Below are 19,708 nucleotides of genomic sequence, written 5' to 3' on the forward strand. Positions count from 1 at the left end.
AAGAACAAAAAGATGAGAACTTGTCAAACCACTGAAAAGCAGCTTGAAGCTTTTCCCAGACTCTAAATTTCTGTAGAACACCATCCAAACCCCACTCCCCACTCCCCGCCCCTACTATCTGATTCCTCATTACCATACCTCTGAGTCCTCTTACCCCAAAGTTTCAAACTAACTCCCCCCAGCCCTTCCAAACTGCCCTCTGGAATGCCTGTTCCATAAGCAACAGACATCTTTTCAACTTAAACTTTTTTCTCACCCACTCCTTCCACCTACTTCAGCTCTTACTGAAACCTGGCTTCCCCAACAACACAGCTTTCCTGGCTGCACCTCGACTCATTCTCCTTGACTCACTCAGGGGAACTGGAATGCTCTTGCTCCCCACTGCCACTTCCAGGTTCTCTCCCTGCCCCCATCTCTCTTCCTTTGAGGCTGATGATATTCATCCCTACTATTCTATCAAAATCCTGGTACCTGCTGTCTACAGACTCCCAAATGACTCCCCTTCCTTCCACAATGAGTTTAGTACCTGGCTCACAATTTTTCTCTCCTCCCCAACTCCAACTGCCCTCACAGTAAGGGACTTCAACATACATAGTGACTCTCCCTCACACACCCTAACTACTCAGTTCCTTAAGCTACTCATTTCCATGAGTTATTCCTCTGTAACACAAGGAAAATTAGGAACCCCTGAGAAACCCCTAGCTACTGACAAGCACCCCGAGAAAGAATGGACTCAGATATCTTTGGCATTTAGCAAACCCCCTGGGACTCCATGACTCCACCAAGGAATGTCAATAGATAGGACCATCCCACTGAAGGATAACCTGGCAGACCCTTTCCAGCAGATATCCCTGGGGCTCCATGACTCCACCAAGGAATGTAAATGAGATTATCCCACTAGTATGATAACCTGACTGAATCTTTTGATCAGCCAGGACCTTTGTTCCTGTTTCCCTGCCCTGTACCCCCACATATCCTATATAAGCCAAGCCATCACCCCAACACATGGCCATTGATTGATTTGTGGTGCAGTACCCCAATGGCTGCCGGCTAATAAATTCTCCACTTAAAACTTATACTCTGTGGTGTGTCTCGCTCGCTTCTGGTACAACATTTTGGAGGCCCCAGCAAAATGAGGCGGTATTATGTGTTACCGCCCTGGAGAAACACACAGAATTCCGGACCTCAACAGGGAGTCTCTGCCCCCGATCCACCTTCTCTCACTTCAGAGGGCCGGCTCCTGGGGATTTCTTTTCCTAGGACTCTGATGTAGAGTGATGGTCTTGGAGAATGGGCTCTTTGCTGACCTGTCCCTTTTCGGCCTATGGAGAATTCTGGTTTTCAGACCTCTAGAGGTAAAGTTTTTCTGGTTTGGGGCTAGCCATTGGGTCTCTGTTATCACGATAAACCCTGACGAGGCTGTGGTACAGAGCTGGGGGGGGCTGGGATGCCACCCTCCCTACTGGGGTGTGGGAAGATTGGGGTGTTTTCCTTGAAGAGGAAACCTGGTTTATTTTCTTTCCTCTGAGGGGACCTGTTTAGCCTCCAATTAACTCATGCTAATGGTTTTCTGTTTTGTGTTGGGGTGTGGGAAGATTGGGGTGTTTTCCTTGAAGAGGAAACCTGGTTTACTTTCTTTCCTCTGAGGGGACCTGCTTAGCCTTCAATTCGATCCACACTGTGTTTTTTGTTACGTTTTGAGTTTGTCTCTGTTCGTGAGTCTATGTCAAAATTGTGAAATGTCTATGTTTTGTTAAAAATCTGAAATGCAGGCAGCCAGAGATTTCAGGCTGCAACTAGGGAAACAAAGACTCTTTCCCCTTGTGGTTCTATGTGTGGCCGACCTGGAATCACAACGGAAGAAAGGGTTAAAATTTTGGCAAATTCTGGGTTTTAAATTGTTAAAAGGTTTGGAAATTGGTTAGTTGAATTTGGGAAGAAAGAACTCCTGAAATTGTAAAGTCATTCCAGGAGTTCACTCTTGCTGAAACACCTCCTCCCAATGAATGCCTTCTGGCTAAAACCTCGGTTAAAGTCTTCAGTGGGACTCTTGCATTTGTCTTAGTCCCTGATTCCTTTAGGTTCAAGTACAAAAAAGGTTTTTGGGAGTGAGCAAGGGGTGAAGTTTACTTGAATTACAATCACTGAGATCTTTTCAGTAGGGCTGCAGTAAAGGTTAGAGCAGTTAAATCAAACTCCTCTCCTCCCAGATCGGATTAGAAGAGAATGCAGGAGGACTGTAGGGAAAAACTTAAATCACCCTCCCCACCGGGCAAAAGGAGGAGAGGGACAGAAATTCACAGGCTGACAGTCAGTCCTGTGCCCCTGAGTACCTTTGTAGCCCATCCTTGTGGTAAAGTTTAAAGGTAAAATTTGTGAAAGAGAGAGAGAGAAAACCTGTATAAGGAATTTAGGGGGGTTGTAGAATAGCAGCTTGAGACTACCTGTCTAGTCAGGAGTCCATGTGCTCCTCTTGGCTGCCATGTGCTGCTCCTGGCCTCACCCTTCCCCCACCCTCCACATTGAAAGGTTATCAGAGCTGAAGCTAAAAGGAAACTTAGTAAAGAAATAGGGCTGGTTAGTTAATGCTTGGAAGGGTAGGCTCCTTGCCCTCAAGGGGCTGCCAGGCCCCACCTAGGGAGGAGCCCTTAGAAAACTAAAAGGGATTTTTTCCTGCTCTTAAGGACCTTACCTGCCTTGGGAGTCCAAAAAAAATCCTTTTAGGCATTTTTGTGTAAGATGAAGCTTGGAAAAAGTGGGTGCAAAATTAAGTTTCTCTTTCTTTCATAAGTTCATTCATGGCCAGGCAAAAGTTCCTATACCTGGTGCGGAAGAATATACAGCTAAATAAAGTGTATTTGGGACGTTAATGTATTAATATATGTGATACATGTATTTATATATTAATGCGTTAATATATAATATCAGAAGTAATAAGACCAACAATTCCTATATTGTATCTGGAAATGCAACTGATATCATCTGAAATTTGTTGTTTCTGTATTTCTAAAATTATACTGTATTTTAATTTGAGTTTGATATATGTGAATTGGATGCTTTTAAAGGATGTGATGAAAAGTTGGTAATTTTAAACTGTCATATTTGGTTTAGAAATGTATCTACCTAGCCTGAAATGAGTAGTTCAAATTTTACATACATAATAATGTTTAGGGCATCGTTACATTTCTATAATATAAAAATATTTTGTTAGAGTTGCATTAGGTTAAGAAGTTGGACAATTGCTGTAACCTAAGAATTTATTACCTCCAAGTTTTGTCTGGAAGTTCAGTTGAAATTGTTCTTGTTATAAATCAATTATTTTGTTAAATGTGGTTTTATAAACAGTAACCTTTTCTTTTTCAATGCAGAGAGTATTGGGCCTTAGAAATTAAAATGTTACCACTAGTGGTTATGAATCAGATTTGATTTGCTTATCCAACTCAGTTATGATCACTAGATTGGTAATTAATTGGAATCTGTTTCAAGTTTTAAATACATGATAATTGCTTGTGGTGTACTTATTTCTAAGTTTGTTATTATATACAAATTGGTTAACATCGCACTACCTGTGCTGTTAGAGAATAATTTCTCTTATAATCTGGATGTTGTTAGATTAAGAATTGTACTTAATTAAGAAATTGAGGTTGTTAACTGAACCAGGGACATTTAGATATTCAATCTTGTGAAAGTTTTCAGGGTACAGGGATTCCTATAGACAAAGCTTTTAAAAGTCCTGGTAAACTTTGTCATTGTAATGAAAGCTAATTTAATTGGATATAGAAACTAAGTGTTATTCCCATTACAACATCTTTTTGACTAAAGGATTTTGTGATATCTAGAAATTCTGTAATAACAAAGAATTGAGTTGTTATAATACCTTGAAAAATATAGGGGTATGCCGGTATCATCTAAAGATGTATTTATGGATGTTAATCTGGAGGTTTATGGACTAATTTGTGAATGAATCCAAATGTTTAAAGGTTATTTTGCTTTAATAAGGGAAAATACTTTTGAAAAATGTTCTGTAAAATCTTTTTGTATAATTTTAGAAGGCCTGCTGAATTTCCACCTGTAAGCTAATTGGTTGCAGTTCAAACCTATTGTGAGTTTTCGGAGTTTCTGGGTGAGAACCTTATTAGAATTAATGCTTATCTATAGAAGCCTTGAGAGGGAGGTTGAAGGCCCATTCAATGTCTTATTCAAAGTTTTTTTTGAGTAAGAAGGTTCGAAACAACAGTCTGAATTCCTTACTCCTCCCTGCCCTCAGTTTAGATAAGAAAAGAATTTCATCTTAGCCCACCTGTCAGAAGGGAAGGAAAGGGGAGGGGCAGCAATAAGAGGATGGAAGGGGTCAAGAAGCCTCCAACCTGGCTTCTTAAAAAAACTGATAAGATTAGACTAAGACTTGAGATGGGTTTGGCCTGGTAGTTTAATTAGTGAAGTCTGCCATCTGATGGAGAAGAACCCACCCTCGGGGGAGATGAGATGGCAGATCTCTTTAATAAGTGTCCCTTTCTTTTAGAATGAGTTATCACGAAAAACAAATCCCCTTTTTTTGTGTCTTTGTGTGTTTAAGAAGCTGGAATGGGATTCCAGTATACACAGTTATGACAATGAAAGTACTAACTTATGAATTGTTTTGTCTTATGGTTGAAATGTAAAGGAAGACTGAGTACTTGGTTTGAAAGATATGGAAAGGTAAATTAAGGTTGAGGGTAAATTAAGGTTGAGGGAAAATAGGAAAGGCAGATAAGAAAGTTTGGGAACAAATGGGAGTTAGCTAAGCCTCTCTTGTCCCGAGAATGATAGTTTCAGATGGTCAAAGTAAGTTGGAGATGAGTGTGAGGAAGTATTTAGAAGATGGAAAAGTTATGTAGCTTGATTTGATAATTATTAGCTCAATGAAATTTGGGCAGTCTTATCTGAAGGATATTTATTTTGCTATTTAAGATTTTATGGGACTACAATTTAATATTGCCTTAAGTTCTGATTACAGGACTAGGTCACATGAAGCCAGTAATGGCACGGCAGGCATTGCAAGCTGAGAACTTGAGAGGTCTGTGCCTGGGAAAAGTCTTGAAGATGACCTTGGACACAGCCTAGGTAGGATCTTCCTGACTTTATTTCCCAACTCTGCTATTTCCTTTCTGAAAAGGAAAGTCCCCACCTGGTTACTCCTAAGCCCTGCTTTCAGCACCTGGTGACTATAAGATTGGCTATCAGATATGACTCATCCCTGGAATCAAACAGAGCTAAGGAAGCTCTTTCCTTCTGTTAAGGTATATGACATAGTCCCTCGTTTCTTTCATAGCAAATTTAAATTATCAAGAAGTTTTGTAAGCACTATGCTAAATCTGCTAGGTAATAGATAGATGAATATTGAAATATCTCTGAGTTATTATAATAGGATACAGGTATGAATAGCTTACAATTTTAACTTATGTTCACGACCAAATAAAACATTGAAATAATATAGGGATAACATCCTCCAAAAGGGGAAAACGATTAGGCAAAGCAAATAAGGCAAAGATGTAATGTGATCAATGTCTAATAAAAGGAAGGGATAGCGAATTTTGAAAAAGGCAATAGGATCAGATTGATTCCCCTAAGAATTATGTATAGATGTGTATGATTGGCTCTAAAAATTCATCAATTCTGGAAATTCGAGCTAATAAGTGTGTTTTGGTAATAAGATCTTAAATCTGGATGCTAACACAAGAAAATTGTATAAGATAATGGTACAAGTGAAAATATATCCCCTTTGTAAAGTATCTGTAAGTTATAGTAAGTTAAAATTGTCCGAGAATTTCTAGATCTGAACCAGAGAAGCAGAACTGTCTTTTACTATCAAGGGACCACATAACTACAATCAGGCATCTGGGATTTTAAAATACTGCTTTAAATGAACATTGTGACTATAATTTAAAGTTACTCTGTATAAAAAATGTGCAATTAATTGCTGGAATTGAATCAGAAACATTTTTAGCTTTGTTAAGGATGGTTTGTGGACTATTTGTAAATGCCATCAAACAGACATGGCATGGCTAAAAGTTTATGATGTTATATATGATTGTTAATAATGATTGCATTACTTTGTATGGTTCAGGTTTAAGTTTTCTTGTTATCCAATTTATGAATGTAGAACATGTGACATGCAAATCTCCCCCTCTATTGAGAGTCATCTAAGTAATTAATTGGTCTGTACCTGACCCAATGTAATTGTGCAGTTTGTAAATTATGGGAAAAACTTTATTGTAATTGTTTGGACTCAGCCCTGTGTGGCTGGGATACTGAACTACTTCTTGTATTTGTTTGAACTTAGCCCTGCGTGGCTGGGACCTATGTTGTGTTTCTTTTCTTACTCATCAAATTACATGCGTTCTGGGAACCCCGTGTGAGGAGTGGACATCTGGGCCTATAGGAGACCTCGCCCTGCGGTTCTAAGAGCCTGAGAGGGACAGCGCCGGATGCGGATGGCTTTCTCATGGGATCCGGAACCAGAACCTGAGCAAAGACCTGCTTTTTCCCTTCTGAGTCCTTGTGTTCCCAAGACTGTTTTCCTGAATTTTTATTATGTTCCCTCTGCTTACTTACAATTAGTTTACAATTCCTGCCCATCCCTGGGGACACTGAAAAGGGAAAACCTGACTCCACCTAGATAGGGATTTTAGAACTTCACCTCTGTGGAAGATAGAGTTTTGTTTTTTTTTTCCATACCTTTAATCGGTCTTTAGGCGAAACTTTCAGTTTGCCTTTGACCAAAAAGGGCGAAATGTGGAACGTTTTATACCATTTTTTTAAAATTTCTGGAGTGCAGTACCCGGGGAGGCTCCTTGGACTCTCCTTGAGTCTTCCAACTAGGTCTGGCCTTCCCCTGGGGCCAACGACCTAGCGTTCCTTTTATTGTCACCCCTGCTTAGCGTTTTGATTGGCCTTCTAATTTTTATTGCTATGCCCCATCAGGTCGTTCCTTTTTTCAAGGATTTGAAATCCCCATGGAAGAAAGTGAGGAATGTAATACAAGGAAAATTAGGAACCCCTGAGAAACCCCTAGCTACTGACAAGCACCCCGAGAAAGAATGGACTCAGATATCTTTGGCATTTAGCAAACCCCCTGGGACTCCATGACTCCACCAAGGAATGTCAATAGATAGGACCATCCCACTGAAGGATAACCTGGCAGACCCTTTCCAGCAGATATCCCTGGGGCTCCATGACTCCACCAAGGAATGTAAATGAGATTATCCCACTAGTATGATAACCTGACTGAATCTTTTGAACAGCTAGGACCTTTGTTCCTGTTTCCCTGCCCTGTACCCCCACATATCCTATATAAGCCAAGCCATCACCCCAACACATGGCCATTGATTTGTGGTGCAGTATCCCAATGGCCGCCGGCTAATAAATTCTCCACTTAAAACTTATACTCTGTGGTGTGTCTCGCTCACTTCTAGTACAACACCTCCACACCCATTTCAGCTATAGAGAAAGATGGTCTTGATCTTGCTATCAACTGCAAATGTGCTACCTCTATGTTCAAGGATTACAAAATCCCCTTACCCAACCATAACCTATCAGTTTTTCATCTCTCCCTTTGCCTTCCCTCATATAACCCTACTCTTCATCTTTACCATTAACTCCAATCCCTGGACCCCTCAATGCTCGTCTAGGCCTGCACTGGCCACTCTCTCCTCTTTTACCCATCTTGACCCTTTGGTAAACCAATTCAACTCTACAGTGTCCTCCTCACTTGAATCCCTACTCCCTTTATCATACTGCAGATTACATTCAGCCAAGCCTAAGTCTTGGATCACTTCCACCTTTTGCTGCCTTTGCTCCTACATGTGTACTGCTGAACAAAGATGAAGAAAATCATACAACTATTCCGAGTCCATTACACAATCTCACCTGGGCCCTCACTGATGCTAGGCAATCCTACTATACCTTTCTTATAACTCCCTATCTCACTCTCCCCAGCAGCTCTTCCAGGCTTTCCATCTCTCCTCAAGCCTCCCAATGGCTTCCCCCTCCCCAACTCTCTCTGCTGAGAGGTTTGCCTCATATTTTACAGAAAAAAATTAAAGCCATTCTATGAGCTCACTATTCTTCCCTCATCCTTGTCTCCTATAATTCAGGTGCCTTCTGCTACTCTTTCTTCCTTCACCGGTTTCAAATGATGAAGTGGCCTTACTTTTTACCAAGGCTAATCCCTCTTTTTATTCTAGCAATCCCATTCCATCCCATGTCCTCCAACAGATTGTCTCCCCATCTTTCACTTATTTTCAGTCTCACCCTGGCTCATTTCCTACTACCTACAAGCATGTTCATGTCTCCCCTCATTTAATCTTTCCACCCCACTATCGTCCTGTATCTCTTCAGCCCTTTGTAGCTAAAATCAAAAAGGCCATCTACAATAGGTGCCTCTACTTTCTTTTCTCTCACTCCCTTGTTCATCCCTTATAATCCAGCTTCTGATCTTATCATTCCATTGAAACAACTCTCTCCAGAGTTATTAATGATCTCTTAGTTGTCACATCCAATGGCCTTTTCTCAACCAACATTCTCCTTAACCAATCTGCAACTTCTGACGATGCTAATCACTCTCTCCTCTTTGACACTCTCTTCCCTCTGAGTTTCCAGAACACCACTCTCTCCTAGTTCTCCTCCTACCTATCTTCTCTGTTTCCTTTGCTAGATCCTCCTTCAGATCACACTCCCTAAACGTAGGTGACAATTCTGTCCTGGGGCCTCTTCTCTTCTACTATCTTATTTCCCTTGGTGATCTCATCAGCTCCAATTAATTTAATTACCAACTATATGCTAATAATTCTCAAATCTACTTATCCTTCCCCAATCTCTGCTGACTTCCAATCTTGCACCTCCAACTGCCTTTTAGACATCTTGAATTGGATGTCCAGTAGATATCTTAAACTATGTCCGAAACAGAACTCCACAGCCTAGGAGTCATCCTGGGCTCCTTACTGTCTCTAATCTCCTATATCCTTATCTGTTGCTAAGGCCTGTTGATTTCACCTCTGCAACCTAATATGCCTCCTTCTCTTCTCTGACACTGTCACCACTCTAGTGTAAGCCCTCATCATCTCACACCTGATTACTGCAATAGCCTGCTGGTGGGTCTGCCTGCCTCAATTCTCTCCCCACTCTGATCCATTATCTATTCAGCCACTAAAGTGATTTTACCATTTGGCACTCAAAGCCCTTCATAACCTAGCCCGCTCCTACCTTTCCAGTGTTTTTATATATTATTCTCTAACACATCTCCTTTGATTCTGTGACACTGGCCTACGGGCTGTTCCATGAACAAGACCCTCTATCTCTCAGCTTTAGCTATTTTCTCTGGCTAGAATGCTCTGTATTCTCAAATCTGCTTACCGCCCTCTGACTTTTTAAAGTCCCAACTAAAATCTCACCTTCTGTAGGAAACCTTCTCTAACCTCTCTCAATTTTAGTCCTTCTTTTAGTTTATTATTTCTTCCATGTCCTATAGCTTGCTTTACTTGCATTTTGCCACTTGAAGGCAGGGACTGTCTTTTGCTTCCTTTTGTATCCCCAATTCTTAGCACAATGCTTGGCACATAATAAGCCCTTAATAAATAATTGTTGATTGATTGACAGGGACATTTAAGCAAGAAGAATATGAAAGAAAACTAAGCCAGTGAGGCTCTACAGAAGACTACTCACCACTCATGCAGGCTTCATGTAGTGGGGATGCAGTATACAGTGGTGGGTTGACCTTTGCCCCATGAGAAAGCAGCAACTTCACACACTCAATGCTTCCTGAGGCGCAGGCATCACAAAGAGGGGTACTGCCATCAATGTTCCGGGCATCCACCTCAAAAAGGAAAAAAAAGCGCGCGTGGGCGTGCACACACACACACACACACACACACTCACAATATATCATGGAAAACATCTCTTGGCAATACCCATCTCACTATACTCAAGAATCTCTCCTATAGAAAAAGTCCTAAGGGTATTTATTTTCTACATTCATTTATATAGTACTTTATGATTACAAAGTGCTTTAACATATATTATATATGACAAAACCTATGTGAAGTTTGTCCAACAGAGGCTCCTAAGATAAAAATAATGCCAATATTAATGTGATACTTTAGTTTATTTAACTCCTTTTTCACACCAACCTTATGAAACAGGCAGTGTCCTAATATCACCATTTTATAGATGAGAAATTGAGTGTCAGAAAAGTTAGACTATAAACTCCTTAAGAGCAGAGACTGTTGCATTTTTTTTACTTAGTAAATTTACTTAGTAAATGCCTGCTGAAATGAATTAACTGACTTGCCCACAAATCACACAAATGAATAACTATGTCTAGATTTAAACTTCTGACTATAAGTTTTGTTACTCGTTTCACCAAAATATACCCTGCTTAAAGTTCTCTTTCTTAACAGAAATGTAAATTCAGTCCTTGATTAAATTAAAGACCTAAGGAGCACTGTGAGGGTCAAGGAAATACTAAGTTTAGGAGTTTAAGCAATGGCATGCTGGTAAATGTCAAACAACCAGCTCTCCAAGACAAAAAATACATATATACACACGACCTCCTTTTAAATTTAACCTATACTATTGACATTATCTTCGTCACTTTCTTCCAAAGGTTCCCAAAGTGAGTGATACCACTCCCTGGGGGGCACTGGAATGATCAGGGGGTGGGAGGTGGTAGTAGCCTCGGGTACAATTAGGGGGCATTGAATAAAAAGGAGGCAATGGAAGTATAAAGAAAGTAGAGAAGAAAATTTTGAAAAACCATTCACACATGTTTCATCTATTGTGTAACATAGTTAAAGTTGTAATGATTACATTATTTTCCAAATAAACACAAAATGCAAGTTATAAGGAATCAGTGGTCAAGTCTGCCAACGGGTCTTAATAAACAAGTGTTGGCAGACAAGCATGTCATGCAGTGTCAGGAAGTCCAGCATGCCTGGGCAGAAATGTGTGCATGTAATGACTTGTTTACAATACGATACTATAAGGTTAATGGTGCATCATCAAAATTTCAATGCAAGAAAAAACCCACAAATTATTAAACTTAAGAAGTCATTTAAAAATATATATATATTTTTTGAAATGACGCAAATTTTAAAAAAACACTAAAGGGTAGATCTACTAAAGAAAGTAGATTTCTAGCGGGGTGCTGAGGAAATTTTTTTTTTTTTTGCAAAGGGGGCGATAGGCCAAATAAGTTTGGGAACCTCTGAGACAATCAACAAAACAATAAATCAAGAGCTAATCTGTAAATATTTGCTAATTTCTAATGTAAATGCTCATATTGGAAATTTAATAACTGGCTCTGGTTTGAGCTGGCTCCAGCACACCCTTGAGTTGGGGTGGAAAAGAACATAGAATGAGTTTAGCTTCCCAACCAAGGGAGCAAAGAACCAGGAAATGAGGAGCTCTTGTCCTTTCTTATCATAATGAGCCACCTCTAATGATTTGATATCTCAGGTTTGAAGAGGTCAGGAAAAAGTAGCATGAAAAATTGGCCAACACTAAGCTTCCTGATAGAATTTTCTAGTTTTGAAGAGGGAGCCAACTTTTCTCTTTTTATTGCTATATTACTATCCTACCTCCTGCAGCCCAGGAATCCCACATACAATCCCTTTGAAAACACTGGTCCTAACTCTGTGGGCTTTAAAATACTAGAAGGCAAGAAACCACCTTGTAGTCACAACCCAACTGTGGGGTTGAAGTTCTGCCTCTTACACATAATAGCTACATGACCATGGGCTAATAATAACATCTCAGTGCTCCTGATCTACATTGGTGAATAAAGCTCTGACAGCTTTCCCTGGTTCCCTGGACCTGATCCACCCCACCCCACCCCATCGCCTTCAAATGTATTATTCTAGGCTAGAGTCATCTTTACCTATCTGTGAGGACATTCTTCATTCCCCTAATGAAATCAAAAGGGTTATTTAGCAGGAGCAGAATTGGTCTGAAGGGGAGAGTAGTATGGCATAAAGCTTCCACCATCACTCCTTTCATATGCTAGAAACACTCAACGAATAGGTTATTTGTTGCTGTTGCTGGTTTTAGGTTTTTTCCTCTTCAAAGTAAAATGGAAAGAATATAGAGGAAAGGAGTCTATACTGGTACCTGTCCTGGCTCAGACTGGAACCTTCTAGCTCAAATGAAGTTTGCTCAACAGCAATGTGAGTGAGGCCCTGCTACCAGTCGCCTCACTACTGGTCCACATCCAACCCTCAGCCACCCCTGCCAATACCCCCTGCCCAGACCATAGCTACAGCCACTACAGCACTAGTGAATTCAGTCTTAGTCCTAAGGACCCAATCACTAGATAGTTACTTAACTTCCTCAACCTAAATTTCCCACCATTTCCATCTCCTCAGTCCAGTGAAAGGATACACTGTCCCTATGCCTTCCCATGACACTGGTGGGTCAGTAAGTACCCTAACACTTTTCTCCTCCTTTGACTAGCAAATTCCTATCTTCAGTCCCTCAATCTCTGTGATCTAGTGTTTACTAAAGTAAAAACTTCCTTGCACTGCTATCATTCCTTATAATACTCCCATCCAGCTTAGCCTCCCCCATCTACTTTGCTTTCTGGAAACTCTTTTAAACAAACTCCCCTTTATCTTTAAACAACCTTTAAACAACCTCTTTATCGTCTCCATATCCTCATACTTCCTGGCCATCCTCTTTTAGTATGGGGTGTGTTTTTTTTCATTCCCTGACAAATTAGGCCAAGAGGAAGGATGAGCACATTCCTTGCTCTTTATTGTTACTTCAAAACACTCCCTCTATAACCATCACTCAGAAACCTCTGAGTGTCCTCTGAGGTTGTTAAAACACTAATTTGATATTAATCTACCAGGTCACAGACTCACAGAATTTTAGAGTTGGAAATTACCTCAATGGCCATCTAATCCAAATAATACACAAAAAAGAATCCCCACTATGTGTACTGAACAAGTGACTGTCCAACCTCCACTTAAAGACCTCCAAGGAAGGTGACCTAACACCTTTCAAAGCAGGCCATTCCACTTTTAGATAGCTGTAGTTGTTGGGAAAATTTCCCTGACATCAAATCCAAATTTGCCTCCTTTTAACTTCCAACCACTGCTACTGGTTTGGCCCTCTGGGACTAAAAAAATCTAATCCTTCCACTAAACAGCCCTTCAATAGTTAAAAACAGCTAAAACTTAAAAGATAGTTAAAAGAAGACTATCTCCAGGAATCTTCTTTTCTCCAAGTTAAACACGCCCAGTTCCTTTTCCCAATTTTTATATGACATAGACTCAAGGCCCTTCACCCTATCTGGATGTCCTCTTCTGCATACTCTTCAGCTTATGCATTGTTCTTAAATTGTGGTTTCCAGAACTGACAATGATACTTCAGATGAGATCTGATGGGGGCAAAGTACAGGTGGACTATCACCGCCCTATTTCTGGAAGCTACGCCCCATCTTAACGCAGCTCAAGATTTCATTTCATTTTTTGACCGCCATATCACACTGTTGACTCACATTTTTCAGAACAAATAATATCTATATAGTTCTCCCATTTTGCACTTGTGAAATTGGATTTTTTGTACCCAAGTGCAAGACTTTAAATTTATCTCTACTGAAAATCATCAGGCTCATTGCTTTAGTCTGTCAAGACTGTGACATCCACCATGTTAGCTATCCCTCTGAGCTTTGTGTCATCTGCAAATGAAAGCAGTATACCATCTATGCCTTTAACCAAGTAACTAATAAAAATATTAAAACAATACAGGGTCAAACATGGAGCACTAAGATACTCCAATGGAGACCTCCTGCCATGTTGACACTGAGACATTAACAACTACTTCAAGTCTAACTATACAACCAGTTCCAATTAATCAGACTGTATTGCCATCTAATCCATATCTCTCTATCTTCTCCACAAGAATACTTTATCAAAAGCTTTGCTAAAATCTAACTAAGCTATATCCATTGCATTCCCCTCCTTTCTTTATCTATTAGTAACACCGCCAAAAAAGGAAATGTGGTTAGTTTGTCTTTGATTATACTGTCTCCTTTCTCAAAGAGGTCAGTACAAAACTCATAGTGTTCCTCTTCTACCCAAACCCTTAAACATCTCTGTCTCCCAGTTCATCAAGCTCTTCATTTCTCATAACTATTCCTCCATCTCAACTAAGCTACACACACAGGTTATCAGGAAAGACAACACAGAAGGTGGCACATGAGTTAAACACTGAAGGAAACTAAAAATTCAAAAAAGAGCTAGTATCAAAAGCATCTCTTCCTCAGGAATAGGTTGTATATCTCAGAATGAACCTCTATACTGCAGATTCACCCTTCTCTATAAAAACGTCTCCATACAAAGATGACCAACCTGGGCTCCAGCAGCCAGCAGAAGTTTCACACACTGTGTCTGACCCCGAAGGCTAGCCTCATGCAGAGGTGTGATGGAGTCCACAGTGGCCAAGTTGACACAAGCACCGTTCTCAATCAGTTGCTGTAGCTGCAAGATTTCACCCTGTTGGGCAGCTTCATGAACAGGTGTCCTATCCACCCAGAAACCTAGGAAGAAAAAAGGAGTCCTTAAATACTGCCACACAACTTCACTGAAGCTCAAAACATTTTCTCCACACACAACCACATTGCTTCTATTTTTCATACAATAAGTATATTTGCTCTCATTTTAGAGATAAGAAAATTGTGTTCTTAAAAACAGAGGCAGAATTTATTTTTGATTTCTAATGCATGTCCACTACTATACACTACATGTTCTGCCCACACAATATCTTTTGCAAAATGCCTTACGTACTGGTTTTTTTTTTTTAAGGGAGAAACCAGCATAGAAACAGAGAAGGCAAAGATTTAAAAGTGGAAATGGGACAAAAGGAATTTATTAAGCATCTATTATGTGCCAGATACTGCTAGGTGCTAGAAACAGAAAATACAAAAAAGGAAATAACATCTGTCCTCAAGAAGCTTACATTCTAGAAGAGGGAGACAATATGTACACATAAAAGCAAAATATATGCAAAATGTAGACCCCCCCAAGAAAGTCAATGACAAAAAGAAAGGCTCCGTTTATACCAAAATATTTATAGAGGAACTTCTCAGGGTAACAAAGAATTGGAAATAAAGTAGATGGCCATCAAGTAAAAAATGGCTAAACAATCTAAGGTACATGAATGTAATGGAACATTACTGTGATGTGAGAAAAGGCAAACATGATGAATACAGAGAAGCATGAAAAAACTTAGATGAACTGATACAAAGAGAAGAGGAATGGAAAACACTGAAACACTAAAACAATGTAATGGTCTCCAAGTTATTAGTTGCTAGCTCCAACTGCTTTATTTCTCATTACTCCCTTTTCAAATATTTTACATTCCAGTCAAATGAATTAATCATTCTCAAATTCATTTCCTTAATCTCAATTCTACAGCTCTCCACACATTCCTGAAGGATATCCTACCATGCCTAGATCATCCTCCTTCCACATCTATGCCTATTAAAATCTTTCTCATAGTTCAAGGATCCATTCCTCCAGTAAGCCTTCCCAGAATCTCCAGGGTGAAAGTGACTATTCCTTCCTCAAAGTCCGAGAAATGTCAAAATAACCCTCAACACTTTCTTCTTTCAGAGAGCCTAATAATAAAATGAGTTTACTATACTCGGGTGTGGTTATGAAATGAACATTCAATGATATTATAAGGATATGACAAAAACAACCAGAAAAAATATCTTGTTCCTCCATACAATAGCTTGTTCATTGTAAGCACTAAGTAAATAAAATGCCTTTGAAAGCTCTTCTTGATAGAATTACATAATTTCCCAGTAATTATAAGATTTTGTTCTGCAGAAGTCAATTGCATTAGCTCTTGTAAGAATGGCCAACTGACCTTATTCTGCTTAAACTTCAATCTAATTTCACTTTTCTCCCTTCCTAATGAGCCATATAGTTGATTACACCATTCTCTACTCTTGAATCCCTGGCCCCCTTTTCCTCTTGATGCTCATAATTTGTCAAACCCCAACCACAGATCATTCTTACTAATGACCTCCTGTCCTACTCTTAATCATATGCTGCTCAATAGAGCCGAAGAAAATCATACAACCAAACTCACTTGGATCACTATAAATTTCTTATTTTTCCCTGGCTGGGCCTGACTCAGGCTGATCTAGGTGCAATCCTGGAACAAAAGAGACATTTACAGGTCAACGGTTAATAAAAAGAAGCTTAGCCATGACACAGAAAGATAATGTAGCAGAGCATAGATAACATATAGGGAATACCACCACCACCTTGTCTAGCAAGGCAGGACGTGGTGACTCATGCAGCTTTGGGGTATGTTTCAAGCCTGTAGGGCCCCAACTCCATTATGCCCTTGAGTTGGTTCATCAGTCAACTAACATTTATTAAGTGCCTACAATATACTATATGGTGGGGTTTTGGGAGGATTAGCACCTTTGGTGTCCACCTGGCACTCAACTCTCACCTACAGCTCCAAGAAGCTGTAGCATGCACAGAAGCCACACCCCAGTAAAACCGTCTCAGCAGACAGGCTAAACCAGGCTAACAGACTCAAACCTGTTGGTGAGTTAGGGTGACATCTACCCCAAGTATGTGAAGACTTTCCCTGGTGGAATGAGAGGATGAGAACAATTTGTTCCAATGGCCATAAAGGCAGTTGAAGCAGGCACTGTGGAGCGCTGAGAGCTTGGTCAGACATCGAAGATGCTAATGTCAGTCACTGCATTCTGGGCCATCGTCAGTCATCTTGACTTTTGTCTTGGCATTGGACTTTGATAACTCTGGAAGAGAAAGTGAGGCTGACAACTTTGTGCAACTCTACCTAACTTAAATCCAATTCACACAAAATCAAAAGACTGAAAAATACAAAGAGAGGTGTGACATCTGAAACATAAAAACATAACATTTAAAAATTGACCTGGAAAACAGGTCAAGGAAAAGATAATTTAAGAATCACCGGACTCTCTGAAAACCATTATTTTTTAAAAATCTGGGCACTATGTTTTTTAAAAAATCATTAAGGAAAACTGTCTAGATCTATTAGAAACAGAGGGCAAAGTAAGGAGACAAAGGAGCTACGAAGTATGTCTGGAAATGAATCCCAATAGGAAAAGTCCCAGAAAAGTCATAGACAATAGCCAGAGCTCCCACATCAAGGAAAAATGCTTTGAGCAGCCAGAAAGAAAAGGTGGCAGTTTCTACTAAAATCAAAAGATCTTGGAATGCAACATACCAACTGGCAAAAGAAACATGCTAACAACTAGAGATAATTTACTTTTCAAAGCTGAGTATAATCCTAAGGGGAGAAAACTGGATCTTTAATGGAATACAGAACTTTCAAGCATATTCTGATGAAAAGACCAGGGCTGATTAGGAACTCTGAAATACAAAAATAAGAGTCCAAAGAAATCCAGAAAAGATACATTTATTTCAGCAACTGAAGAAGCTGTTATGATTTCTATCTTCAAAACTTTTGAGTCTTTTTCTTTTTATTTAACAAGCATTTTTTCCCTTCCCCCTGCCTCCCTGAACTGTACAAAAATAGAATAAAATAAGCCCTCATAATAACAAGTATGCATAATCAAACAAAGCAAATTCCCACATTGACCAAGACCAAAAATGTGTGTCTTGTCCTGCGTCCTTAGTCCATCACTTCTCTGTCAGCAAGTAGGTAGCACACTTCATCTTTGGTCCTCTGGAATTGTAGTATGTCATTGCATTTATTTACTCTGAAGGTCTGGAGAAGGGAAAAAGAAGGGAAGGTTAAGAGAAATACACTAATGTAGAGGGTAGGAAAAAGGGTATGGAATCTGTTTTTTTCTCATAATTGCGGTGCTTGAGAATGGAGAAAGGGGAGGTGCACATTGAGAAATCTCACTCTTATCTAAAAGGCACAAAAAATGGTTGAATACACAGAGAAAGAATTTGGTATCAGACTCAATAGAGAAACGAGGTGGGGGGAAAGATAAAAACAGGAAGGAAACAGTAACAATCATAAGCAAACAAACTCTCTGATCCTGATTAAAAAAGGGGAGAAAAAGAAAAGGAAAGAAGTAGAATATATGAGAGTACCTTAGACTGCACCACAAGAAATTTTAAAAGGACAATTTCGGAGACTCCTGGGTAGTATGAACTGATGCAGCACAAAGTAAGAAGAACCAGGAGAACAATCTGTACAAGAACATCAACACTGTAAAGAAAAGTAACTGAAAGATTTAACAACAATGATCAACTAGAGGACCTTTCATGAAGCATGTTACCTGCCTCATGACAAAGAAGTGATGGACACAAGACACAGAGACATACATTTGTTGTGTAGATTCCTTTTTCTTGACTATACTAATTCATTACAAGGGTTTGTTTTTTTCTCTTTCTTTTTCTGAATTTTTAATGGAGGGAAGGTTAAGATAGAGGGAGACTGATGCCAAAAAAGAGGGCCACCATAACATGGTTTAAAATGCAAAGAAAGTTCAGAAAGAAGTACTGACAAAGAGGACAATTTTGAAAGTTACATGTAGAATTTATTTTATTAAAAACTATGTATAATACGTATATATTAAAGTAACCAGTATGAAATGAAAAGTCACAATTTCATAAAAAAATCGTCTTTTGGGGTTCTGCTTTTTGTATGGAAATATTCTTTTTTGGTGTTTAAGTTCAGAATAAAAAATGCTTCAAAAAAGCATAATAGGTGCCAAGTAAAAGTTTGGTGCATGGATCTTTTCTTTTCAGCTTCACAGATGACTGACCTCCCAACCTTATAAATAGTCACTCATCATAAATAAGTAATAATTTGCGTTAGGTAGGATCATAGATCCATCAAAATGTCTAGAAATGTTCAAGAACAGGTGTTCTCGACCCTTTTTGTCTCATGCATCCCTTTGATAAAACCTATGGGCCTCTTTTAATGGGGGAATCCCTTTGTTTTTTAAAGACTTGGTCTCTCTATCATATCCAAGCCGAGAAGCACAACAGCCACTCATAGGTCCAATCCTATTGCTGGTCAGCAAGGAAGCCTCCATTTCTCACCTGGACTAGTCTACTTCCTTATGTAGCCTGGCACACAGTAAGCACTTGATAAATGTTTACTGACTGACCACCTGAAGTGGGAGCCCTTAACTCACAGAAACAGCTAGATGTCACGGTGAATAGAACAATGGAACTGGAGTCAGCAAACACAACTTCAAATTTGCTCCCAGACACTTACTAGATAACTGACCCTGGGCAATTCACTTAAACTCTATTTGCCTCAGTTTCCTTACACCTACCTCTCATGGTTGTTGTGAGGATGCAATAACATTTGTAAAGTACTGGCCAAACCTTAAAGAGCTATATAAATGCTGGCTATTATGTAGTAAAGATACATCCAATCAGTTTTTAGCCTTGCTGTAGTTGAGAATTGAGCTTAAGCGATCCACCTTCTGAGGAGGGGATTACAGATATAAACCACCATGCCCAGACAGAATAATGTTTTAAATGCATAAAATAAAATGCATAGGACTAAATATTTTTTAAATCTAAGTATTTTCCATGTCTACGGAACTTAAATGAAGACCTCCATCAGGCTGCATAGATACTGTGTGATTCATAGGAAAATGAGACCAGAATGTCATAGGCTAAGAAGTCATCTATGGGTTTGTGATATGCACTGGTACAGAGAAGATCTA

At 39.5% G+C, this 19,708-nt stretch overlaps 1 protein-coding gene across 3 annotated transcripts in view; it reads right to left on the reverse strand.

Annotated features, from left to right (window-relative positions):
- Positions 1–19,708, reverse strand: part of ASB13 (ankyrin repeat and SOCS box containing 13) — a 58,767-nt gene that overhangs the window by 36,316 nt on the left and 2,743 nt on the right. For 2 of the 3 annotated variants that reach the window (XR_005010461.1, XM_036759502.1), the window contains exons 2-3: positions 14,388–14,575; positions 9,703–9,853 (exon numbers count right to left, since the gene is read on the reverse strand). Coding sequence is in view for 2 of the 3 variants with exons in the window: in XM_036759502.1 (XP_036615397.1) it covers positions 9,703–9,853; positions 14,388–14,575 (339 nt within the window). In the remaining variant the exon portion in view is untranslated. Of the gene's footprint in view, positions 1–9,702; positions 9,854–14,387; positions 14,576–16,625; positions 16,823–17,643; positions 17,779–19,708 lie in introns of all 3 variants that reach the window. The other variant, XM_036759504.1, reaches the window with a different exon arrangement.

This window comes from Trichosurus vulpecula, chromosome 5 (genome assembly GCF_011100635.1).
Source record: "Trichosurus vulpecula isolate mTriVul1 chromosome 5, mTriVul1.pri, whole genome shotgun sequence".
Taxonomy (NCBI): Eukaryota; Metazoa; Chordata; class Mammalia; order Diprotodontia; family Phalangeridae; genus Trichosurus; species Trichosurus vulpecula.